The sequence below is a fragment of the Ischnura elegans genome, chromosome 1 (assembly GCF_921293095.1).
Source record: "Ischnura elegans chromosome 1, ioIscEleg1.1, whole genome shotgun sequence".
Classification (NCBI taxonomy): Eukaryota; Metazoa; Arthropoda; class Insecta; order Odonata; family Coenagrionidae; genus Ischnura; species Ischnura elegans.
This window is the reverse complement of record NC_060246.1, coordinates 131,616,732-131,643,325: the sequence shown is the minus strand read 5'-3', so window position 1 is coordinate 131,643,325 and position 26,594 is coordinate 131,616,732. Positions and strand designations below refer to the sequence as shown.

Sequence of the window (26,594 nt, the reverse complement as noted above, 5' to 3'; positions counted from 1 at the left end):
ATAATTTGATAAAGGTGATACAAAAATATCCAACTGAAAAACATTTAATACCACCAGTAATGACAGACACACATGCACTCTTCTTCTACAGTGCACAAAACTTAACTGAAGTAACATACAAGCACTCATGTTCAGCAGAAAAAAACAACACACATGTAGTGCACTTACCTAAAGACCCAGACGGCACAGGAATTTTGCGTATCTGAATACGAGGGTGGACCATCAGGTACAATAAATCGCGCTTAGGAAGTTACTAAAAAGGTTATGTTTCTTTATTTCCTCTAATGACGAAAAAAGATACAAGAGGACTGGCAAATTCATATGCATCGATAAAATTGTATCTCATCGATAAAACTGTATTCGGTGTGGGATTATTTTCTTTCGCGGGTGGTGACATATTCTCCTAGGAAGAAGGCCTAATCCCAGATCACAAGCCTGCACATGCCATTGGAGATCGCGTTGTTTACGTATAACTTCTCACCACATTTCAGGGATTTTTGTGGTTAAGTTGGTGAAAAATAGAGTGTTTGGTAATGGTGAAGTTTTCCTTATGCTTTAATTTCATTCACTGGGCTTCAGAAACGTGTTTGTGAGATATTTTTGTTAAAAATGCCTTTAGTGTGTGTATTGCCGGGATGTAAAGGCAACTCCGGGACATGGTTCAAGTTTTTAGCTCTCAAAAAGATCCTGAGTTGAAGAAGAAGTGCATTTGGGCGATAAGAAGAAAACATTTCACCCCTACGAGAAACAGTAAGGTATGTACTCCTTCTCGCTGTAATTATTTGGATGTAATTTTAAGTTAGTGGCGTCGGGATGTTGATGCATAACTTCAGTACTGAAAATGGTGATTCAAAATTTTATAGCAGCAATTCATTCGAAAATTCTTGCATATTAGTAGTCTTTTTTCTATTAATTCATTCGTCAAATGTGTGGTTAACGGAGAAACTAGGAATAAGCAGCCAAGTTTATAGAATCGAAAATTGTTTCTTAGCCCAATGGTTTGTCATACGTCGGCTTTCATCATTTCAAATTATCTTATGCTATAGTTTGAAAAAAATATTCAGGTATACAACTATTTACTATATTAACGAGCCTAGTAATTTGATTTCTCATGCAGAAATACCAAAAATTGGAAATGATGTTGTTGGAATGTATTTTAGGTTGGCAATAACCTCAGTGGATAATTTTGTATGAGTAGGGTTGGTAGCACTATTCTAGTGTGTGTTTTGTTTTACAATGTTTATCAGTGCGTGTTTTCTAATAAAGGAAGTACACTAGTGAGTTGTTCTCTATAAGTGTGTTGTGATTATTGCCCTATCTTTATACAATAACTGTGACAATTATCAATAATACGACAGATGTGGCCTAGTAAGTTACATTGTATTTTATTATTTATTAGTTTCAGGTGTGCGAGCTTCACATCACACCTTGTGATATCAGAAAATAATCTGTGGTCTTGGACGAGAAGACGGGGAGAAAATTCTTGTTGAATTGAAGGCGCCCATATTGGAGGAAGGTGCCATTGCTTCGCAGTAACCTGTCGTCAAGAAGGAAGACATCGTGGCAGAAGTGATATAGATCTAAAGTGGGTGTGGATTTGTTTTGTGCAAGTGGATGCTGTGATAGTGAACGTTCATCGGAGAAGGTATTGAAGATAGTTATTGTTTATCGGCCGGTCCTCATGTAAATAATTTTCTTTTCGAAAGAGAATATGAGTAATTGTTTCGCCAAATTAGATGTGGGTTAGAAGAGAAAATTGGAAATATTATTGTGATTGACTAAAGAAAATAAATAATATCGGTAATGCATTTCTGTGGTTTTTTTTCTTTCCTGCCTCATAAAAGGGCCAAGGGTGTAAAAGGGCCATGGTAGTTAGTTATCGATTGTGCTGCGTTCGATATATTTTTCGATTGTGCCAGTTACGATGTATCTAATTTTCGACCTAATCGATATGAGATTAGTCTAAGTGCTGTGTTCCTGCGCGCTTCGTATCCTTTCGAACGCGCTTCATAGCGGACATTCACATGCTACGCACGCGCTTCGTCGACAGGCCGGGAATGAATATTATCCATTACCGAAAAGTGACGGAGCGGCCTAGTATCCCTGTAGTCAATGGGTACTACCAACATACGAATTAGATACTTAGGTTAGGGGGGTTCTGTGCCGTCTGGGGAATGACTGAGGCATTCCATTAAAATTATTTTAAAGGGTGGCCACTGCATATTGAGTAGAAATTCCCCAATATTTCGACACTTCCCACACTATTTTCACTATTATTCAGGATGTTTGATAAAATTCACTAATGAAAGCTTCTACCAAGTTAATTCATACTATTGAAAAAATATGATTCAGTGCAGTGCATGCAGTTCAGTGCATTTGGCAATACACGAAGTTCGAGCTCAGCGGAAAGTGTAGTTGCTCGCACTGGCCGTGGGGCCCGACTAGTGAAAGTGACTGTATATCCATGTGTTGGTCACTTTTAGTGGCGTAGCCAGGGGGGGGGGAGTCCAGACCCCCCGAAATACAAAAGCTCAATTATTGTCCTTCATAAAAGAAAACAAAATATTGAAAAATCAGGAATTTACAATATGTTTCTTTAACAAATTAAGTTTTTTTGATTATGAAAAGTGATAAAATTAGTTAAAAACCCATTACTTAGTGCCAGGTTTTTCAAAACTTTTCCCCCGTGGTTTTGGACCCCTCCCCCCAACGAGTTTTGATATTTTTTTTGCCTTGACTTGTAAATGAGCACATATTATTCAGGTGGGCCGACATTAAAGGATATGGTGAAGTAGTTGTGCTATTTCATGCCTATAAAACAACAATTAGGTGGTACAAAATTGGTGTGAACATTCTCAAATAAATTTAAATAGTTTTCCGCACTGGATAGAATGATTTACATAGTGTTGTACTATTAGCTCCTATCTGCCTCTCAAGTTTAGGTAACCATTCAGTGAAGAAGGCTGAATGAAACTACGTATTTATATCCTACATGGAAGCAAAGCATCTGCTTAAACTGCAAGCAAGAACGGAGGTTCGTGATGGACTAGTAATTAATCTGAGTAATATGCATGAAAATTATTTCTCCTCCGTACTTTGGTAGGGTGTTTCATATTCCTTCAGAGTTTACAATTTTCATACATGTAGTGATGACTGAGCAACAAGATGAAGCAGACCCACTCGACCATTTTAGCATTAGACCATTCCAGCATTTTTGTCTAATTTCATTCCTTATTTTTATTAATCTTTTTTAAGTTGTTTTATCCACACAAATTATATTTCATGAAAAAAGGGGACCTAGGAAACCTGGCCACTCACTATGCATGTGATGACAGCTTGACTATGCTTTGCTACTTCTTATAATGAGAATTATTCCTAAAATGGTCTTATTGTGGTCCATCAGGAGGAACTTATGACTTATAGCTAGTCAAGGGGGCTTATTAAGTAACTTTGACTCGGAGCTACAGCTAATCTGTAACTCCGCCCGGATTTGTTATGATTTGTAGCTCCAACCCTATAACGTACCAGCTGGAGTTACGAGAAGTCTCCGAAAGAATGCAGAGCTACAGTGGCTATGAAAAATTCGGAAAGCAAATCTCTAGAAGTGAGTCAACCAATAGGAGCATAGGTATCTAATAGTAAATTTTTTTGAGCAGGCGGATTTAACGTGAATTTCGGAATGGAGTCCCAAACTTGTATTTCGTAATTTAACGTAAAATAATTAATATAAACTACATTGTTGAAATGTTTATACATTAAAGCTTATTCATATACAGTTATATGTCATCCATTGTATACAGTCATTCCTTTATCGTCGAATTCAAACCTATTCTCTGCCCATGTTGCTATTATGGCAATGAATACGATTTTAGATAACGGCAAAGGTCGGAGAAAATGAGCAGGAAGCAGTGCGTGGTGCTCACTAATTTTATGAGTGATGACAGAAGCTTTGCCCTTGGCGTATTCGAAGGAATAAACGGGAAGGTAACAATGAATAAAATGTGGGGTGAAGTTACAAACCTTGATATTTGATCGACACTTTAAAAAAGGTGCAAGTGAGATTGACAGATGCCAACACTATAGTCTGCACATTTGCAAATGAGGCAATCATGCAAACAGAACGAAGATATTTGAACACACACCGACACATATATTTAATACCAATAATGAAAATAAAAATGTCCAATATAATGTGAAACGTCGAATTCCCTTCTCTTCCGTTAGCATGGAAGATTCAACATTACCAGGGACGCCGACTTACAAAAAATATTGTGGGGGCCCAAACCGGGGATCATGCCCCGGGAAATTTTATAAGTAGTGAGTTTTAAGTTTTTTAAGCATTTAAGAAGAGTCATATGATAAACATTAGACCCATGATAATTCGAATAGCGATATCTGGACACTCCGGGGAAAATCGGCAAGCCTGACACATTTTTTCCTCTCACCCATAACGAATTTTTGAGGGGGCTCGGGCCCCCTCAGGCCCCATGGAGTCTGCGCCACTGAACATTACACATGTCCATAGTGATATAAAGAAAAATATTTAATAATATTTATCTGTTTTTCCACGCTTAGTCCAGATATTCTGCGTTTCCTTAGTGTGGGTCCCAGAGACCGGCAGAGATATTGAAAAATGTCTTTTGACACTCTGAAAAACATTCGAAAATGGTCTCTATTTAATTCGATCGGATTGTGGGAATCCCTTATTCGTCTCCTTTTTAGTGTCAGATGCCTCCTTCTTCTTACATACTCCGCAAACACCCCCATCATCCTTCCCCAATATATGTTTATTGGTCGATCCATTGCCAAATCCTTCAGATTTCGACGGCAGACATCAACAAATGACAGTTGAGAAGCGAAGGAAATCGGGCAAGAGCTGGGCTGGAGTTATCATAACGACGGGTCTGAAGCCTGCGTTATCCCAGCCCCAAGATAGCTCCAGTTCACAACTCCTATTGGAGTTATTTCGACTATTGTAATTGCAAATTGAGCTATGGCAGCCATCATAACTCTTATAGCTCCATAGCTCCGGAGTTACGACTTACATAATAAGCCCCAATGTCTCTCACTCCAAATGCATCTGCCCCCACCCAAAAAATCACATGTACTCAAATCAAGCTGTCAACAGTTATTAGTGGCCCATAATTCTCTAACTCAATAAAATGAATGCAGATCCTATGTTCCTGCTTGCCCTATGTTTATCATTATTTTTCTAAAATACAACCTTTGGTGTATTCTTTTTACTTACATTATAATCAAAACCTAACGCTTTGAATTATTTAGGAGAAACCTAATATGTATTTCCCTTCCCGTACTTACATCATATTGTGTTCAAATTCACAATGATTTTTGAAGATTTAACACTGGCTGGATAGGAGGATTTGTAATACCAGAGTTAACAACTACTATATAACTTCTTAGGCATGCAAAAACACCAATTTCAATAGAGAGACAGGAAACCAATAACATCAAGAGATGGAAAATAAATCAAAATAAGAACAAAATAACATGTCTAAACACACTGCGGCACAGGCAAACACCAGGCAATGTTGACCTAAAATATAAATCTTCCATCAAACCATGTTCTACCCTATTGTTAACACAATACTATTCTAAAATTAATAATAAGCAGAAAATCCATTTATGTATCATATTGCAAAAAAATCACACCTGTTGCGCCCTTCCAAAATGCTCTGAAACCTTCTTCTCTCATTATTTTTCTTGCAGCATCAATAACTCCATTATATGTAGTCTGCCCTTCTCGCGCTACAACCTGGAAAACAAAAATAAACAATACTTCACAACGGCAAGTTCCAAGCAATTGAACTTCCCAGAATGAAAGATTTAGCAGTACAAAAATTTTATACCATTAAATGGAAGAGCACAGATTATTATACATGCAAAATTCAGCATTGCAGCAGTGAAGTAAAAAGTAGTTTTCACAAGAGAGAGAAATATGAAGGAAATACTTAAAAATTAAGTCACAACTTTTCCAACAGGGCCTTCAAACATCACAATCAATTAGCTGTTTAAATCAAGAAAAAACTTTGAGATGTAGACATATATGACGGTTGTCCAAAAATACCTAGTTTTGTACTTGGATTAAAAAACCTTTATTATTAAAATAAATTTTTCTTACGTAATTCCTAAAGAATAGAAATAAATTATGTTGAACTACCTATCCATACCAAGGAACACCTCATAATTACTCCATTCTAGTATCCAACTATTGATGGAATCACATACAATGAACTGAACACAAAGCCATTTTTTCATAATGGGACCAAGAGTAAATTTGCTTGGAGCCAAATTAGGAAGAAAGAGTGGATGAATGAAAACATCTGATCCAAAACTATCAAGAATCTCCAGAGTCTGTACCACAGCTCACTGTCCAAACAATACACAATGGCCTTTGACCGAATTTTTGTTCATGTAGGCAGTGATGTTTTGGGGAATCCACTTCCTAGCATATTATAGGCACAAAAATCCTGAGATCTTCCCTTATCACATTAATGATTATCCCTAAAAATGCAATGCAAGTTATCAAAGGTCTGAGCATGATATTCTGAAGTGATCTCAACTTCACTAATGCGATCACACTGATATGGTACTAAAAAGAGCAAGTGGACTGCGGTGATACATTTAGTGGCTAATCAACGATTGCAATGATACTTCTCTACTTAAAAAATTGTTTTCATCCCTTGCTGAGCAAATTTTATAATATGTTAGCATCTAATAGTTGCCTATAGTTATTAGTAGAACTCCAAAAAAATTTCTTTGAAATGGAGTACATACTTCACCCTTTTAGATTTTTTAATGATGATATCTATTTTTCGCGATCAATTGAAAAGTGAAAATTTTCAAGCAAGTAGCAGAGTACCCTGCTAGCAGGTAGCGCTTGGCTTAAATAAGGATTATTAATACCCTATCAAACAAAGGAAACTTTCAACTTTAGGCCGTTTTAATAGGTGATCATTAAGACATGTTTCCCTGAGCTCTGTGCCTCATGCATGCATTGGTAATCTCAGACGATGTAAAACTCCTATCTACTCGTATAGAAACTAGGTCCCTGTGACGTCACGTGGAGTGGCATCGCTTGGGCGCCAATCTGGCCGTTTTCAAATGCTGTTAAAATTGACCATTGCCATTCGTCTGAACTGTAATTTCTAAAACCAAATAATTTGTATATTATGAGTACACTAATGGTGGTTAACGAATCGCAAACAATGTCTTTCGTTTTTTTTATGAAGGAAACTACCCTATTGACATTCCTCCACTAATATACACAGAATTATTAATATATAAATATTGATAAAATAAAAACTTATGGATAGCAACTACAAAGTTGGCAACAAATCAATGAATACATATATGTACGTATATTAATAAAGGTGAGTTTATAGAAAAAAAATTAAATTAATTCAAGCATTCAATGAAAGATTAGCTACATGCCTCAAGGGTATTCATAAAAAATTAACCACTAGTGAATGTCATTCTTTTCAGGAAAAGTCAACAAACCCCTGCAAACACAGTACAGAAATTAAGTTGAATAATTCCTTAGCTGCCTCTATGTCCTTTCTGAAGTTTACTTCTCCATTCATATAACATGCATACTATGTCATCCTACGGAGTCTTCTTCTATGATCCACGGTTTTAGTTTTAAAAAAATGGAATAAAAGCACATGAAACAAATGACTAAACAACTGGCATTCCAAAAATTATATTAAAATCACCCAAACCCCATGCTAGCATTCCCGTCGATTTATCTGGGTTCCCCACAATTTCTTTTCTATACAGACTGCCACAGACCTATGGGTAGAGGGATATCACCCCTATATGCTCCACACAGTTTGTTTATAGCTAATTATTTCTAAATACCAGCCTAAAAGGAGCAGTAAATGAACAAATAAACAAAAAAGAACACAAGTATCTTGCATTAAGATTACAATCACAATAGAATTAAATACTCATGCATACCTGCAATCTTGTTTTAATGACATCTGCCGGAGTTACTAAAGAAGCTGCAGGAACACCAGCAATAGCACCAGCCACAAGTAATGAGAGTGGATGATTGTATCCATTTTCATCAGCAAGCTTGACCTTGGTATGGGCATATGCAGGGAAATATATAGCACTAAAGGGAACATCTCGGAGGAAGCAGGCCTTCGCTCCCTATATTGAGAAAAAAGCATTCATAAATTAACTACACAAATATGTACGTAGTAGTAGACTTAACCTTGATGAAAAATTTATACCATTCTATCATGACCACATTAGCTGATAAATCTTGCTGAACCAAGAATGAAATATCCAATCAATGTTGTAGAAAAATATTTCCTCAGCATTTTTAAGCCATTTTTAAATTCCAATTAAAAATCATAACAATATTTCTCTTTTTTGTGTAACCAGATCTCGATATAATGTTTTAATGCAAATTTCACGGACAAATATAAGATCAGCATAAAACCTCAGCTGATGATGTCAGAGAGCAGCTAAATGGATATTTTTTACTATGCATAATTTTTCTGCCAAACAACCTGAATTTGAATTTGCACAGCCAATGTCACTTCTCCATGAATTCACCCCATTAAAAACTAGAATCCAATGAAAGAGCAGTACACAGAGATAGAATAAGTGATGATTTCAAAGAACCAACCTTGTACAGTCCAAAAATACCCAAATCTTTAACAACTGAAATAGCACTGATTTTTTGGGCAGATGCTATCTCACCAGCAACTTGCAATCGAATTTTCACAATTTCCAGAGGGTTGGTGAAAATCACTTGAGAACCTCCTGCCTGTAAAATTGAGTCAAAAGTAAGTTAATGCCATGTGAAACTGTTGAAAAATGTTTTATTTAAATAATGGCTTACTAAACATGAATAAAGAATAAAAACCCCAACTCACACATCCTCCAGAAATAATTTCTCCATAAAGAGGTATATTTCCATTTCTGTCCATAAATTTGTCTCTAACTAAGTCATTAACCTAAATAAAAAATATAAATAATTATCAATTATTTACAGACCAAGATGGCAAAAAATAACATTTCATGTCAATTAAAGGTTTGATAAAAAACTTACTGTTAATTTTATAGCTTTTTCTGGAGCCACACCCATCAATTGAGGGATTAGACCTCTATAAAGGCCCAAAAATCCTTCGTGCCTGATGACTTTTTTACAACAGTCAAAGCTATTCCTGTACATCAGCTCACCAATGTAAGAACCAGTGCGCTGATTTTGCATCCTAGTCTTCACCAAATCGATAGGATATACTGTAGTGGCACCCACAGCTACATGACAGAATAAATATATGGAACAGTATCAGTAATTTCAAATGATTTAATGTCCAATTAATGTATGAATTAATTAATACATATACATAAATTACAGCAAACACATATAAATCAGTATTTTCAGAACCTTGGGGGAACTTTCACAAGTGTATAATACCAATTCATTTCTGAAACCTGGTTACACGGTGCACTAACACGTACGAGTTAGTGCCTGTTTGCATGAATGACTTTTGCAGACCAGAATGGAATATGTACGAATGCATGAACCAAATTAGAACAGGTTCTATTTCCCATTCATGCATTCGAACGAGTAGGGTGGTTACACAGAGCATTTTTGTATTCATTCACGCATTCATACAATTAGACATTAACTTGCATGTTTTAATGTATCGTGTAACCAGGTCTTGAAACACTAATGACAATGTTACTATTTCAGATAAATAGTAGTAGACAATTATAAAGTGACATTTGTTCTGATTAAAAATAATGTAACGCAATACTACATTGCACATTATGAAAAAATTCTGTCACTTTTTCATATTTATTTGATCCATTATTTTTCAAATTCATCCATTATTCTTCTTTCAAAATTTTTTTGAACCACCTAAATAGCTACTCTTGCTATTTTATTGCACTATTACCAAAGGTGCAATTTTTTTAGGGAGTATGTACCTACTTTTCACCAGACTTAGAGTCTAGAGACTCTTAGTCTGGTAAAAAGAAAATCTCTGACTATTTCTGCATAAAATTTAAGCAACAACATTTCAGTGTTCCATTTTCGGAACATAAGGTATGCCCTCAACATGTATGGACAATATACATATATACATATTTATAATTCAATCAATTGAATTACCAAACAAATTCACTTAGAAGGAAGTAATATGAAATATGAAATTATTTGGGGACTCACCACCACCAACAGATCCAAGGGCAAATCTGTACATGCTTTCTAATATCTGAATGAATACACCACGATCCTCCGGGCTCTATGGGAAAAAAATTGACCTGTAAGCATTATAATTTGAGAACTACACTAATGTAAGGAAATGAATAATTAGACGTCATCTTTGTAAAAAACATACTCACCGCAACAGCCTTGATTTCAGCTAATCTTTTAGTGATTTGCTTAAAGTATTGTTCTGGGGCAATGGCTTGAAGATCATTGTAAACTATTCGACTGAAATAAAAATTTATAAAATATGGTATAAACAGATAAATACTCTAACCCTAAAATATATTACATGTGGCAAATATAATATGGTGCAGTGATTAAATGCAAGCAGAATCCATCCACTGAACTGCAGTGCTTGTGGTGTTCACAAAGCTATCAAACAAGCAAATATAAAAAATGATTTTTCCCCTATTACACTACCTCCTATATAAAAGGCCATCAGTGGAATGGGCTGAGTAATTATCAACCATTTAATAGAATATAACTCAAAAATAAATTAATATTTAACAAACAAAAACAAAACAATATTGTGGCATAAGAAGAATTATAAAAGAAGTAGCAACGCCTATGCAAATTAAAGCTCATTCAGATTTCCCCACGAGCTCATGACAAAATAATTACAATGCAGTACAGCAAATTATTGCGTGCATTCTCACATTGACGATTTAAAAATAAAAGTAATACATGTATATTAAAGATTGCTCTGCAGTACAAGAGACTTGACTAAACCATAAATGTAAAAGCACACCAAAACATGCCTCATTTTTTTCAAAGCAAAATGAAATGTTAACAAACAGAAAAGCAAGTCAAAAGTAAAAATAGTCCAACTCCCAAGAAAAGAACTGTTTAGGAAATAACAAATAGCATGACGAACAAAATTTACGAGCCATAAGTAGGAAAGAATTTGTAAAATTATTTCTATCAATCCCTGTAAATTAGGAAAGTTGAGCAAAGGTCTGTATTTTAAAGCACGATGGTCAAGACTTGCAAGATAGTCACCGAAACCAGTATCCACGCTCTTCTCCTGGCCTCCATATTGGCATATCTCTGAATTCCATGAATGCAGAAAGACAAAAAGAACCAAATTGGGAGACTATGAAAGAAGGACAAACTAGTAAGGGACATTGAAAAATGAAGAGAACACTTTTTCAATGTGAGTTTGATGACTGTTTGAAAATTTATCCTTTCAAGAAAGAATGTGGTGTTAATTTGATGAACATTTCCACTAAACCAATGAACCATCACCCATTACATTAATTCTGCATATTTAAGGAAAATTTCAGAGAGATTATCAAATCCCATGGACCAATGTCATGGTATTAGGATGCCTATGGATATAATTTGAAATGTGTTACTTATAAAAATGAAATAATAACAAAGAATGCCAAAAAGTCAAGAAAAAATATTAAATCCAACAACAGACATAAATCAAATAACCAATAATGTGTTCTATACAAATAATTAATGATAGGATTCTTATTAAAGCCCAATATAATACAAACCTAATTTTGGAAATCGCCCAGCAAAACAATATAAAAATCAATCACTACAATGGAAGACCTAAAAGTCAAGTCTACTAAAGTGTAGCATGATTCATTACAGAAAGTTTCATCAAACATGGCATTTAATAAAGCAAATTTTTCAGGTATTTCAACTAGTTTCGATAGCTCTCTAAAGATTTTAATTACAATACTAAACATGGCAATAAACAAATGTTGATATTTTTCTCACAAGTTAGCAATTTTAAAACAGTAATGCTGCACAACACAGTACATAAATGTGCATTCAGTGTTGGTTTAAAAATAAACTAAATAAATCAATTAATATACCAGAACGTCACTCATAAAGTATAAACATAAGCAAGTAATCATCATCATTACCTGGGGCACATTAAATAAAAATCTTCATAAGCAGGCAAAAGAAAATGCTTGAGCATTTAGCAATGACAGCCTGGTTATTTGCCACAGATTTAGAGTCGCATGTAAAAATGCATTGATTTTCATTGTCCAATTAAGTAAGGCCAAATGTTATTGCCCCAAAGACTATTATCTACTAACTTAATTATTTATATACATTCTCCAATGATAAAGCAAATCTGTATAAATTGCATACCCTGTTTGATGAAGCAAGTCACAGAGAAGAAAGAGAATGTCAACCTCCAATGGGGTGATTTGAGACATCATCTGAGCAGACTGCAGGAACTCCTCTGGAAATACAAACACGATCACATGCATGTTACTTGAATTTCTTTGCATTTAAAAAGGATGGGTGTTCTTAATCAATTGGAAACAATTACAAATGTGTAATCCATAAATATTTATCCTTATAATCCTTTCCATTTCAAAATTCATGACCATGAAAAAGTAACCAACACACCTTAAGTACTAATGAGTCATTTCACATTTACATTTGGCGACCAGTTAATCATTTAAGCCAAGCCCAGTAATGTTAAAGTAAGTACAACAGAAAATTTAATTCAGAGGAAAACTAATTATGTATAAATAAAGAATATTAATGATTGCGATATCAAATTGTTTTGAAATCAATTAAGAAATTTGAAAGTGCAAGTACCAACCTTTTGTTACTTCCTGCTGTCTATTACCATTGGTGGCATTTAAATAAATCCTCTTAATAAGCTCCATATTGTTGAGGAGAGAGTTGAATGCAATGAAATACGGGAAGCTAACTCTGTGACCATACCCTCCACCCGCAGCCTGTGGGAGACATTTTCCAAATATTCATGCAACCAATTTTAGAAGGATGCATGCAAAATATTGCTCTAATATGCTAAAAATACAGTGCATTTAGGTTTATAAGATGACTTTCTAATCCAGGAAAATCTCCTCAAAAGTCATACATGATTGAATATACAGAGGGTGAAGAAAACATTGCCCAACGAGCAAAAATTCCAAAGGAATATATCATTTGATTTGCCCAGGTTTAAATCCCAATCACAGCCAATGATTTTTACCTCAGTCAAATTTAGCCACCAGCCATTGCAAATTCCATGTAACTTAAGTCTAATAGCCCCATGTTGCTAGTTTTTGCTTATTCTTTTGCATTATAAGAATATCACATTATAAATGGAATCACCATCAATAGGCTTAAAATGTGAAGATTCCACAAAGGAAAAATCATTTGCCTTGACTGGGATTGGAACCTGGCCTCGATAGTTCAAGTGGTTGAACACCAGGTAGGAATTAGGGAGAGATCAATGTCAAGACAAATGATTTTTCCTCAGCAAAATATTCACACCAATTACTGCTTTTTAAATCACTTGAATCACCTTACATGAAATAATTACCAGTTTATTTTTTACCAAAAAGCTAGCGCTATGAATAAATATGACTTCAGACCAAAACAATACATTTATTGGAACACAGTTTTTACACACAGCAAATAATGCATAAATGGACTATTCTCAGAGTCCCAGTTTTGCAATAGATCATGTTCAATTAAAACATAAAGTACATTTTTACTCATGCTACACAGGTAGGAAACCTGTGAAGACAAAAATCAATTTTCCTGAGCACAAAAGAGTATTATTTGATGAAAATTCATGAAAATAATGAAATCTTTAAAATCAAATTATGAAATCTTTCAAAAAATGTGATGTGTTAGAAGAACATTAATTTCAGATCCTTATCCATGATGAAAAAGATTTCTTAGAAAAATTTACAGTATGCAATGAAAACAGCATATCAGTACTCAGAAAACAGCTTCCTATAAGAGTGAACTTTAAAAAAATATTACTTACAGCAACCAAGTTAGATTTTACATCTCTTGTCAGGAGATGGCTCTTAATGCTGACCATGATGTCTTGAAAGTCAAGGGCAGAGATGAATCCTGTCCCATTTTTGTCATAAGTTCTGAAAGCTTCCACGGCATATTCTTCATGGAAGTCCTATATAATAAATTTAGAATTACTGAATATGAACATAATCAAACAGAGAATGATACTATAAGCAAAACAGCAATGACAAATGGAAATCCGCTGAGAAGACTCATTTAACCCTACCTTAACACACTCAATGCTGAGAAAATTTATCATAACACACCGCCACGCGGAAAAAATATTTTGCAATAATATCAGATATTATGTCTTCCTTAATAGTCAAGTAATAAACAATCATACATAGTTCAAAATTATTTAAATTTGCACTATTTATAAAGAAAATATTAAATATTATAATAAAATTGTAATAAATATATTATATTAAAAAGAAGGCAAAAAATCTGCTGCAAGCAAACGACTTGTATCCAGTCACAGGAGAAGACACACTGAGACGCTGGGCACAATTGCAGGGTCTAGTAGAAGACGCGGAGGCAGATGGCGGGCCGAGAAACCTAAAGGGACCGATGCCTTGTATTCAAGGCATCCGCGTCCTAGGCTAGCGGGGGATGCCTAGAATTCAAGGCATCCGCATTGAGTGTGTTAATGGATTTTATCAACAATGTGGTTTACAAAATCTTGACAATTTTTATTTCATGAATTTACTCCCCTAGGGTGACTACTTTGAGCAAAAATGCAAATAACAGGGATTTTTTAAATTTTATCAGCAATAAATTGGGACCATAAAAATTTTTGACAAGGCCAGAGACAACGCTTGCATGAGAAATTCCTTGATGAGCCACTCAATCACATATTTGAACCACAGACAGAGCACCAAAAAAGCTTTCTTAGCTATCAACATCTTGTTTTGGAGTCTTTTTTGCCAATACACTGTTCTGACCACAATTATCACTGAATTTCTTTTGCATGAGAATAGAACACCTTTAGTAGAATTAACTGATCCCTTTAATGTTGTCATGCTGATGTTCAACATTATCCAGACGCTCACTAATTGATTAATCATTCAGAACCTCTTTGTTTCGCAGTTTCAAGTCTATAACCTATCCTAGAGCTAAATGCCACATAAAATTTTGTAATCGAGAATCTTATCTTTAGGCTTAGCAGACTCTGAAATAAGCTTCTCAGCGAATTTTTATTAGTTGACAATTAGCCATTCTATAAATCTCACTAGAAGTACCCATTAAGGACTTCCATAAACAATGATTGAAGTATGCTCCCAGAATACAGCACACAATTGGAATTGGTAACATTTACTTTTAATTTATGAATAAGAAAGGCCTTATTATTAGCATTGGTGCAAAACATAAAGATATTATCATGGTATTATTCTAATTCATGAAATTTTAAAACTATCATTAGCTATTCACCCACTGATCTCAATAAATATATTGATTCTGATAGAACTCCCTACTTACTAAGGCAAGTAACCTGAAATTTGCTTTGGGAGGTATGTAAGCTCCCATACAAAAAGAATCTGTTCTTTGACTGCACAAAATCTTCACCGTTACTGAACTAAACTATATGTTCACAGTGCACTTTTCTGTGCTAGACTGTATTATGGCAGCTGGACTATGAGAAGAACTGCACTATAAAAATGCTGAATCACTGTGCTGGAACTGAGTTAGAGCTACGATTGCACTCTTACTGGGCTAGATAACATGACTGGAACTGTACTACAGCTCAAACTACACTGAGACAGGGCTGGATGGTTACTTTCACTAGTCATTGACAGGAGAAAATATTTACTATATTATTTCATCAGACAATCAGTTATAATTTCCATGAGGAAATGAATGCATAAAATATATAAAAAAATGTATATTGAATTCACAGCAGCAATTCATAACTCCAGCTTGCTTATAATGTTGATAAACTACGGTCAATATAGCAACTTCCGGTGATACACTGCTTCACTGCAGCAATGCATAACTCCAGCTTGCTTATAATTTTGATAAACTACGGTCAATATAGCAACTTCCGGTGATACACTGCCATCTTTGCTGCACAGCACTGGCATTGTATCATTACTTGTTTACGTGCTCTCATCCCCTGAATTCTACGCTATATGATAGACACGTCGATATGAGAACGCATAGAACGTGAAGAAGTGATCTTTACATCACTTTAATCGAAATTAGCTACTTAGCCAGAAATTTTCTTGCTGGTGAAGGAAGTGATACTGTTGATTTTGATCAAATCCGTTTGGTTTGCAATGAATCAACTTTCCAAGATTGATTCTGACAACTCACCATGTACTCCTTTCGAAGCACACAAAAGTTGAAAAAAAGGGCATATCTTTATTTTTACTCTGTTAAGAGCACGGGGTCAACAAAAGATCTTCGGTATTATAAAACTGACCTCAAATGGGGCGAGGAGCATATGCTGAACATATGTTATCACCTGGGATGGTGTGCAATTTGCATCGTCGCTGCTGGGGGTAAGTACCGTATAAGCGCGTGTAAGAGGCGCACCTTTTTTCCCAGACATTGCAGCCGAAAATGGGGGTGCGCCTCTTACACAAACTCCCGCGGCATTTATACTGCATACAGTAATCACTTTTCAAACGTATAGAAACGCGTAGTTTTGAAGGACATACCTGGTTAATAGTCAACATTGTCTTGCCGAGCAATTTCCATTACGCTGAGCACCTGATATTTCAAAATTCATCTTCAGACGCTAATATGAGGATTTTTCCAACTGAAAATTATATTGGTGTCAAAACCTGCGGTTAAAAAATTCGAACGAGTGTGTTCATTGTTGGACTAAATGGTGGATAGAAGAAATCGGAAATGCTTATAAGTGAAGAGCGCTGAAGGAGAGGTCGAGGGGAAGGAGCACGCTCCCTCCCCTCCGTATTTCAAGCTACGAGGCTATGAGCGAAGGAGGAAGGGAAGAACACGTCCGATCTTGCATGTGACGTCGTTGCCTTTAAAGCGAAGTGGCGAAGGCTCAGCAATGTGATATACGCAGTTTGCGTAGCCTGAAGTTTCCAGTCCGTCTCGTCTTGTTTGAATGCGCTTATGCTACGCTTGTTTCTTCCGAAATTGTGCTGTTTGGACTATGTTGAATATTAGTACCCTTGTTTTAGCTATAAATCTTTGTGTCAATCAATTAGAGCTCAAAAAACTTAAATGCTGTCAGATATACATCGCGTTAGGTCTAATTCTATTTAGAACCTCGTGCGTGTCATACAATTGCTGAAAGATTTCGAGATATCTTCGAGCTCAGAAGGTGACTCACCTAGAATTTGACCTCCAGAAACTCGGAGAATTGAACCTGGTAGACCAAAAAGGTCAGTTGGTGAGATGGGGTAGGGATGAAACACGTTTCCATTGTTCCCCTTTAACTTGATATTTTCCTATTTTCCTGTGGAGTCTCGGAAAGGAAAAAAAACGGCAGAGGCATTGGCTGATGGAGGGCCGAGTGTAGTTCCGTTAGGCCCCTTGCACACAAACCGATTTTGGACGGCCGGTAAAATATCGGCCGACATTTTACCGGCGAAGCGATGCTTGCACACACGCCGGATTTTTACCGGTCAAACGATAAGTTGCTATCTATGTTTTTGAGCCGGCGCCGACGATCCACAGTGACAATGGCCGACAGATAACCGGCATTTTGCCGGTGCCGGCGCGTGGTCGGTACGTGTGCAAGCTCCAATGCTCTCCGATTGTTCGCTATTGGAATGTGGACGGCCGATATTTTACCGGCCGTCAAAAATCGGTGTGTGAGCAAGGGACCTTAAATCTACGACGTGGTTATTATCCTACGGCGCTGAGATTGCCCCGATTGTTGTCCAATCTCTTGGGAAGGTTCATGCTATGTGCCTATCGTGTTTTGCCTTACAATTTTTCACGGATGCAATTCTATTGCAGTACTCCTGCGAGAGCTTTTAAACAAAATTGTTCGTGAGTAGGACAAGCAACGTAGAGCGATGGCGTATGCGAAGAGAGGATCGGAACTCTTTCTACTCCCTCTTATGCCGCTATTACCGCCGCAGTTATCAAAATTTCCTCTTTCAAATAGTACTGAAAGAGGAAATTTCGATAACTGTCGAAATTCCGGGCATACGCCTGCCACACCGCACGATAGGATAAAAATTGTCGCAAAATTTTTTTCTTTATAATTTCGATGCTCAAAATAGGGGTGCGCCTCTTACACGTGTGCGCCTCTTACACAAGCTTATACGGTACTCAACTTCTCTAAAAATAAATTCAGACAAATTTAAACAATCATATTTTGCCTCTGCACTTTATAGCTATAAGTATGTAACGTGTGTTCCTCGTAATTTCAGAAAGGCAGCCAAAAAGGCAAATAAATGGAGCAGTTATGCCTCACCAAGACTTCCCAGTCATATTTATGTTTATAATCATGAGTATATTAGTATTTAATAAATTTCTTTCCTTTTTATATCATATTGTCATTTGTTTTGCTCCACTGAGTTAGAACTTACTCTCATCAACAAAAATAATCGATGTGGGCTCCTTTTAATGAATAATATTCCAAAGGTTTTCAAGCATTTGTGCGGCAACTTGAAAAATACCACTGAAGTAAATTTAGGTGGTTTTTATATTAGGTGTCAGTTGATGTGCTGAATAGGATTTGTCAATTTTTCTCACAGGACATAAGTGCTTCAATATCAATATTTTGAGTACCATCAATTTTGTTTATATTATGGAAATGGAACGTAACAAATTCAGTGTCGACGAATTTGGAATATGGTCTACTTTTTCTTTGACTATTCAATATTCGAATAAGTTTAGTTGTTTTGGTCACTATTATATCTCGATCTATCCCATTTTAAGGTTGGATCAGTTAACCAATCATCACAAACACCTAAAAAGGGAACTTTGCTAATTTGCCTCACTTGATTTAATTCTGCTTCTTATTTCCAATAAGATCTGCAGGGAATGCAATAGTCACATCTAGGCTGTCAATTATTGATTCAAGGAAATAGTATTATAGTAAAAACTGTGCTATGGCAACTGCACTGTGACTGTGCTATATCTGCACTGAGGCTGTGCTATTACTATACTGTGATATTTCAATTTAAGTGCAGTCTAAGTAGAGTCACAGTACAGTCCCTTACCACAGTTACAGTGCAGCTTTAGAACAGTCGCAGCACAGATTTTTTGCATCGGTTGCCTTTTTCAATAATCATTTGCAGCCAATTCGCACAAATTCGAAAACCATACACTTCATAAAGTCATCTATACATATATTTTGTTAGCATAGTGCTGAAATTTAAATTCATCCTTTGCTATCAGCAGACATAATGAAATGTAACTATAGCTAAAAAGGGAGTGTCAGAGGATCCTGGGCTAGTGGTCACCTAGTGGGCAGAAACATACTGGGTGAAGTCACCACAAGGGTAAAAATTTCAAGGAGGGGGGGAACCAAAGCCCCTAAAGCCCACCGCCTGATTACATGCCTTTACTCCAATACCATTACATACAGTGGATAGCCCATCGTCCGACATATGATTGATTAAACATTGAATTATTCATCTATATCAGTCCTCAACAAGTCTACCTCTCTGTCTCTCCCTTATTCTCCAATTCCTTCTCGTTGCTACCACTAGATTTACAGTACTGCAGATGTGACAGTCAATACTTTGCCCACAAACAGATTTTCCTAAGAAACAATTATGAAATCATTAAAGTGACATCTACTTTTAGGATTATCAACCTCTTTCATTAATCTGTTTCCCCTAACCCTTCAATTGCCAAAAAAAATACATTGATGCTATACTGCAGTCAGGGGCACAGCTAGGAATAAAGGCTGGGAGGGGTTTAGGTGCAACTCACACAGGGGTGCGTGGGGGTATGGAATACCCACCAGGATAAGCGGTAGGTGAGAGATTAATAAATTGCGGAATTTTAAGATCAATGGTTTAAAATGGTGAGTTTTACAGCTTTCTGAGGGATAATTTATTAATCCTTCCACTATTCTATTAGTAATATCAATCCAATTAAGTAAAATGGATTAAACTTAAAAATTTCTCTGAGCTCTGGAGGGGGTTTTATCCCCCAAAAAGCCCCCTTGCTGCACCACTGACTGCAGTCATATGCATCACGAGGACAAAGGCAATATCCAATATAAAATTTGGCAAGGCATTCCTATGTTAATCCAAAGTAAAAGATAATAAGAGATCATCAACTCATACTCTCATACTAGGCATGAGATAAGTCTATTTGCAATTTTGAAGCCAAAGCTCACCTGAATGCCTGAAAAATAACATTATAAAATATATTAAGGAATGAGAATCAATAAAAATGTTTATTTTTACTCACATGAAGGAACTGGCTGAACTCCGCATAACTCACTACTCTCTTCTTTTCTTTACCAAAATAGAGTTTAACAAAACTGCCATTCATGTCAAATGGAATGTGCTGGTTCAGCACTGTTTTCTTCATCACCTCAGCAAATTCATCTAAAATTGATCAAGCAATAAAAGGATATCAGTTTTAAATTCGAGTCATGCACTATAATACTATGAATTAATAAGCCTTTATCAATAGAAGTTTCATGTTAGCACGAGAGTTTGCCAAGTTCTAAAGTTAATGGTGAAAGAGAAACATGTAAACTCATGCATGGTTCATGGGCTATTTCCTTTCATTGAGCAAAAAAAGGTATCAAAAGCTGTTATCTTGCACGACAAGGAGACATAATATCGATCTGACTAAAAAACCCATGATTTATTCAGAATTATATCTCCCACTCGATTAGTAAGTTTTTGGTGATGGATGACTCACTTAATACCGATGCTAATACCTTGAAATATTCAGCACATATGAAGTTAGACCATTGTCAGCCTTTGATTGCATCTCAAATTTGAAAAGTTTCCTATCTCAGACGTTTCTTTTTTTTCCTTTTTTTTTAATTTCCACACCACCAAAATTAGCTCTATACGGCCTTTTACATATGGGGTTATTACCATGTTAACAATTTAACCTCCACAAACAACCATGCCCTGGAGAGTGGCAACCTACCCAGGTGGGACTCGAACCCACGACCTCTTGTTTGGCAGGCAAGGACTTTACCCTACCACCACCAAGGCCAACAAGACACAAGAAAATGTTGAACAGGGTCTACACTACTTACCCTGAAAATTTCTGGATGAAAACATACACTTTACACAAGTAAACTGTCACCAAAAAACACAAGCCGAGAGGGAGATGCGTGTCCTCTTAATGCTAGGAACAAACATCCTCATGGCTCAAATGAAATAATTTACCAGAATCAATCAGTGGTAAATGTTACACAGGTCACACCATAATTCAGAAACATGAAGTTTAATTTCAAAAATGCAGACTAGAGAAGCCCCCAAAAAAACCATGTCAGTCAATACTATGAAAAATATATGAAGCCAAAAAATCATGTTGAATCTGGACAATTTCAATAAGATAAGTCCTATTATCTCCAGCACGCATAAGATACAATGCCTACATAGTAGTTGAGTAAAGGCATTTCAATAATAAAAAACCTGGCCAAGCATGCGCCAATTAGTCAGGCCAAATTTTCGTGGAGTGCCTTAGATTTGAAAATGCTCTATGGAATTAGGATACAACAACTGATGACAAGTAGCACAGTGAAAAGAAGTAGAAGACGCCTGTCTCATGAAAGCTTCAGTTGCCACTCATAAGCAACTGAAATTATAATTGAAGGTTTATTACTGCTACATCAAGGATATTTTTCTGGAAAAAAAGAAGGACAGGAAAAACAAGAATTCTATCATGGATCTGAATAAAATATGGAGGAGATACTATCATCATGGGCCTTTCAAGCACATTTATAATGTATTATCAACTTCACATTTTTTGCCTTGCAAATGACAATTTAGGTCACAGTGATGAATATGACATGTTTCATTTGTAATTTTTAGCACTGAAATTGAAAATGATCTAATTGGCTCTTGTTAGAATTGTTAAGGCTCTATTAAAGAATTATTTTGAGCAATGTTTTGTCAACCAAAGCAAAAAAGTTACTGTATTTTCTCATGCACCACGTGCATAAACTTTCCCTTATTAGTAGTGTCAAAAGCAGGCTGGGCGTGATACACAAGGATGCACGAGTCACCAAAGTATTTACATTTTTAATGGTACCCTACGGAAGGACAAATAATGACGATGCAATCCACAAGCTCCACCCCAGAAATTACTTTGTTTCTTTAATCATTCCCAGTAGGATGCAGCACCTTGAGGTGGGCTAACCTCCCACATTAATATTACATTTTATTTTGCACCAATTTATTCGAAATTATTATTTTTCTAAATTCATTCCCCAAAAAACAAGGTGCGTGTCTTTAGGGTAAATTATATCATAAAGAAGGAACAATATGCATATGGATAATTTTTAATCAGAGGGTTAGTGCCACACCTAGGGAGGTGCGACAGGTGCTACATCACTTTCCTTGATGCCAACTAAGTCCCAAAGTGGGTTCGACCTTTTCATTCAAAAATGAGGATTTGTACTACATACATTAAGGGGCCCTGAAACTTCCATTTGCTTAAGGTTCTGCAATCCCAACACACCGCTGAACGTGAACAAAAACTACAAACCTCAATCCACTTATCCGCGTGAATATACTACAATTATGAAGCATAATATAAATATCAAAGTAAAAACATAAAATATTGTAGTCTGTACTGTGGTATCAAAATGAATTTTAAAATCTACAGTCACAAAATAAAAGCCGTAATTCTCATTCAAAGCAAAAATATCTATCCCTTAGAATGCAAGCAATAATTGTTTAAATGCACACCTTTGTATATTTTTATATGTTTATAAGGAGTATGAGGAATAGCATACCAAATGCAACCATTCCATTTCCATTAGTGTCAAATAGCTGGAAAGCTGTCTTGTAGAGAGCATCTGGTACACAAAGGAGTCCCTCGAATGCTTGAAACTCTGAAAATGATATGAGTCTGCCAAAAGCAGAGAAAAAAAATTTCTAAGTAAATGACAGAATTAAAAAAGAGATAACAGCAGAATCTAAAGTACACCAAAAAAACTGTCACTTAAAACAGATAAAACTATTTCCTGCATTACCAATAGCATGTCACCTACCATAGCAACAGAAACAGATAAAGCTACTCACCCATCCTTGCTGGTATCGACAATCCCACCCAGAAGAGCAACAGATTCAGGATTGTGGTCATCCTCAGTAAATATTCCCAAATACTTTCTTACAAAGTCACTTGGTGTCATAAACTTTTCCCCTTCAACTTCCTTAGAGGCATACTGAAAGAAGAACAGATACGGTTGTTTTTGTTAAGTCAGGTGGCAATTTGATTTTATAATAATACTTTTATTAACAGGTAACAAAACCCATTACGATAATCATAACATCATAAATAACTTGCTAAAAATCAATTACCCACAATATTCACACAATTATTATAAGCAATACATATTGACATTCATTTCATAATTTGAGTTTCATTTTCACAATTTGAAAATGTACTGCAAAAAAGGTGAATAGTTCTTACACAATTTCAATTAAAACTGTTTAAAATTAGCTAATCGGCCAGCCGAAATACCATATAATAAAACATTGCAGGAGAATTGAAAGACTGACATAGTATTATGACAAATAGAAAAGTTGACATTAGATATATTACGTATGTTACTTAAAATGTGGGAACAATTTCACAGTTGATAATGGAATATTAACTTTAAAAAGAAAAAAATAGAACTCACATAAAATATTTTGCTTTCCCTATAACTGATAAGGTCAGTAAAACATCAGCACATATTATTATACGGACAGAATCAACATAAAGTTAAAATAAATAATAAAATCAGTAGGTAGATAATATAAGTACGGTTAAGATAGCAAATATGTTTTTCAAAGTAGGGCATTAAATGCATATTAGTTACAATCAACAATAAGAATGTATGGCACAATCACAAAGGCAAAGGAAAACTGCTGTCAACAGTTTGCATAATTTATACACACAAAATATGCAAATAAATAATAAATTCAGAGCAATCTAGTATTTTTTCAGCAGACAGTAATTATATATTGTTTCCAGGAATCATACTTCCACAATCTTACATTTTACCTTTGTTTTCTGTCTTTTTTCAAAAGGGGAAGCGGTTTGTCAACCCGCGATTTTCACTGAGGCTCAGATGTGGCAACGGTGCACAAGCAGGCAGGTTCTCTCGGGACCCTGTTTCCTGCATAACAATAGGGCATAGGGAAAACATAGGATTGGGATACACACACGCACACACACACAAATGCACCTCATCCCTCTTACTGAATTTCACAATCGCTCCAAATAAAGTGAAAGCCTGCCCTACTATATCTCAGAAAGCTCACTTATACCAAACATAAATGATATCAGAAAATGTGCTGTCACCAAATGCCAATTTGCTGGTGAACAGTGGTCACCTTGTGTAGTACAGAAATGAAATATGACATAAGAGTGGGCCACCAATACCACCCTCATGACATTCTTGTTGTAATACACTCAAGGAAATCATATATGAGTTATAGTTCTCAGAACCCCATACCCTGCAATTCTCTGGGGAAGCACAACTATTCTTCAATCCCTGATAAGAATGGCCAAATGCTGTTATAAAATTACATTTAAATATGTACTTAAGAGACCAAAAAATCTCTTTGCCAACCTCATACAAAATAGCAGAAATTATTTAATATTAATGGTGCCCATATGAATTACGACTGTATGACTGACCATGGTAATAAGTTTTGCACATTCTTATGACAAAACAAATTATTACATAAAATGTAAAAAAAAAACTGAAAACTTTCCTCATAAAAAATATTTTCATAGTCAAAATATTGATACAAACAATGATTGTTAACATAAATGCTTTTGCCATTATAATATATTACTCGAGATTGTTTTCAGCAAGACTGGGCACACCTTCTGTCCACAATGAGGACATCCTATTTCAATGGGGGAGAGTGAAAGAGTGAAGTTAAATGCACAAGGCAGTAATTGAAACCAAACTTAGGATCACAAGTACATACATGTACACCTGTGTTACCAGACGCAGAAACACTCTAAAAGAGCTGATAGGACTTCAACTAGGATTTAGTGCCACCTAGAAAGAGGATAGAACCAACTGTTGACTCACTCACTTTCATCATTTAGGGGAAACAATATCCTTGATAATGACAAAGTGACACCGCATTTGTTATCAAAAATCTATTATTACATGATTGTGACTTATAAATAAACAGCCATTAGTAGAAGTGTCAGCAATTGTATGAGTGAATGTCAAAATTCATGCCAGAAATCATTGGCTTGATCTATACCATACTTTCCAGCCAATAAGATGTACTTATTTCAATCACAAATGTGCCCTAAAATCAGCCTGTGTCAAATGGGCTAAGGGCAAAACTTCATCCTAAACTAATGCAAGCTGCTTTGCCAAGAATATGGTTGTCTTTATTTCAATTATTGACAATAACTGTGTTTTGAGCAAGTGCATAAAAGAAAGGCTCTAATATTTTTGTAACAGTCATTCCTTCAAAAACTTACAAATATGTCATACAAAGGCTCCTTGGCATGGCAAATCTATGCCATTCAGCAAGGTGGCTAGTAGAACTCTATATTCAAGTTTTTCTCATAATTTCTAAGCTGAAAAATCACCGTACATCTTATGAGCTAGTGTATCTTATAGGCCAGGATATATGGTAATTGTGATCTTGGTTTGGGTTAAATAACCACCTAGTGTCCTTAACTTTCCTTTTCCTCCTTACTTTTGGTCCCCAATATGTCCTAAAGGATTATATTTTTAATGACTTTGAATGTTTTTTTGTTGTAACATCAGCAAAAAGAGAATATCTAACCATTTCTATCTCATTTGTACATGAAAATGAACAACAGGCATCAGAAAGGCTAGTAAATACAATCAGTGCAACACAGAGGAAATACTAACTGGATGCATGACTGAGGGGGATGGCAGCTGTGCCAAATGCGACAGTGACTTTTTTTGCAGATTCCAACATGAAAGGCACACAAAATTACAGAGCCTTTCCTCTAAGTTACCGTTTTCAGTATGAATAAAGGATTTTCATCATATAACATATTTTCATACCTTACAAGTCAAATTACAGAACCTTATCAACACTGTCACCACCACTTCCGATATTTCAGGGAGCAAATACCTTAATTTTTATTAAAAAATTACAGAATGGAAGATATTTCATCACGCTGTAAATTTGAAAACTTTAACAACTACAAGAAAACTGGCAAGACCAAGTGCTCATGTTGATATTTTTTTAGACAATGAATTATTCATATTGTAAAATTGATTCCCTTCTAGAAGCAAATAAGAGAATTTTATAATGCAAAGAATGGGATGCCAAACAGGACAACAAGAGATGTGGGAGTGCAACGGCATTCTGCCATCCTATCTCATTAAATTAAAACCCTTACCACCAGGGATGCCGACTTACAAAAAATATTGGTGGGCCCAAAGCGGGGATCTTGTGCCTGCCAGGAAAGTTTATGG

The 26,594-nt window shown here is 35.7% G+C and overlaps 1 protein-coding gene across 5 annotated transcripts in view; it reads right to left on the bottom strand.

The window, feature by feature from the left end:
- LOC124170044 (calcium-binding mitochondrial carrier protein Aralar1) overlaps positions 1 to 26,594 on the bottom strand; it is a 79,950-nt gene that overhangs the window by 5,916 nt on the left and 47,440 nt on the right. For 3 of the 5 annotated variants that reach the window (XM_046548731.1, XM_046548739.1, XM_046548753.1), the window contains 14 exons: positions 23,200 to 23,342; positions 22,911 to 23,026; positions 20,393 to 20,532; positions 14,007 to 14,153; positions 12,825 to 12,963; positions 12,362 to 12,455; positions 11,249 to 11,296; positions 10,384 to 10,474; positions 10,208 to 10,283; positions 9,083 to 9,291; positions 8,907 to 8,987; positions 8,657 to 8,797; positions 7,978 to 8,172; positions 5,671 to 5,773 (listed from right to left, as the gene is read on the bottom strand). In XM_046548731.1, coding sequence (XP_046404687.1) covers positions 5,671 to 5,773; positions 7,978 to 8,172; positions 8,657 to 8,797; positions 8,907 to 8,987; positions 9,083 to 9,291; positions 10,208 to 10,283; positions 10,384 to 10,474; positions 11,249 to 11,296; positions 12,362 to 12,455; positions 12,825 to 12,963; positions 14,007 to 14,153; positions 20,393 to 20,532; positions 22,911 to 23,026; positions 23,200 to 23,342 — 1,723 coding nt within the window. Of the gene's footprint in view, positions 1 to 5,670; positions 5,774 to 7,977; positions 8,173 to 8,656; positions 8,798 to 8,906; positions 8,988 to 9,082; positions 9,292 to 10,207; positions 10,284 to 10,383; positions 10,475 to 11,248; positions 11,297 to 12,361; positions 12,456 to 12,824; positions 12,964 to 14,006; positions 14,154 to 20,392; positions 20,533 to 22,910; positions 23,027 to 23,199; positions 23,343 to 24,166; positions 24,402 to 26,594 lie in introns of those variants that run through there. The other 2 variants (XM_046548761.1, XM_046548747.1) reach the window with 2 other exon arrangements.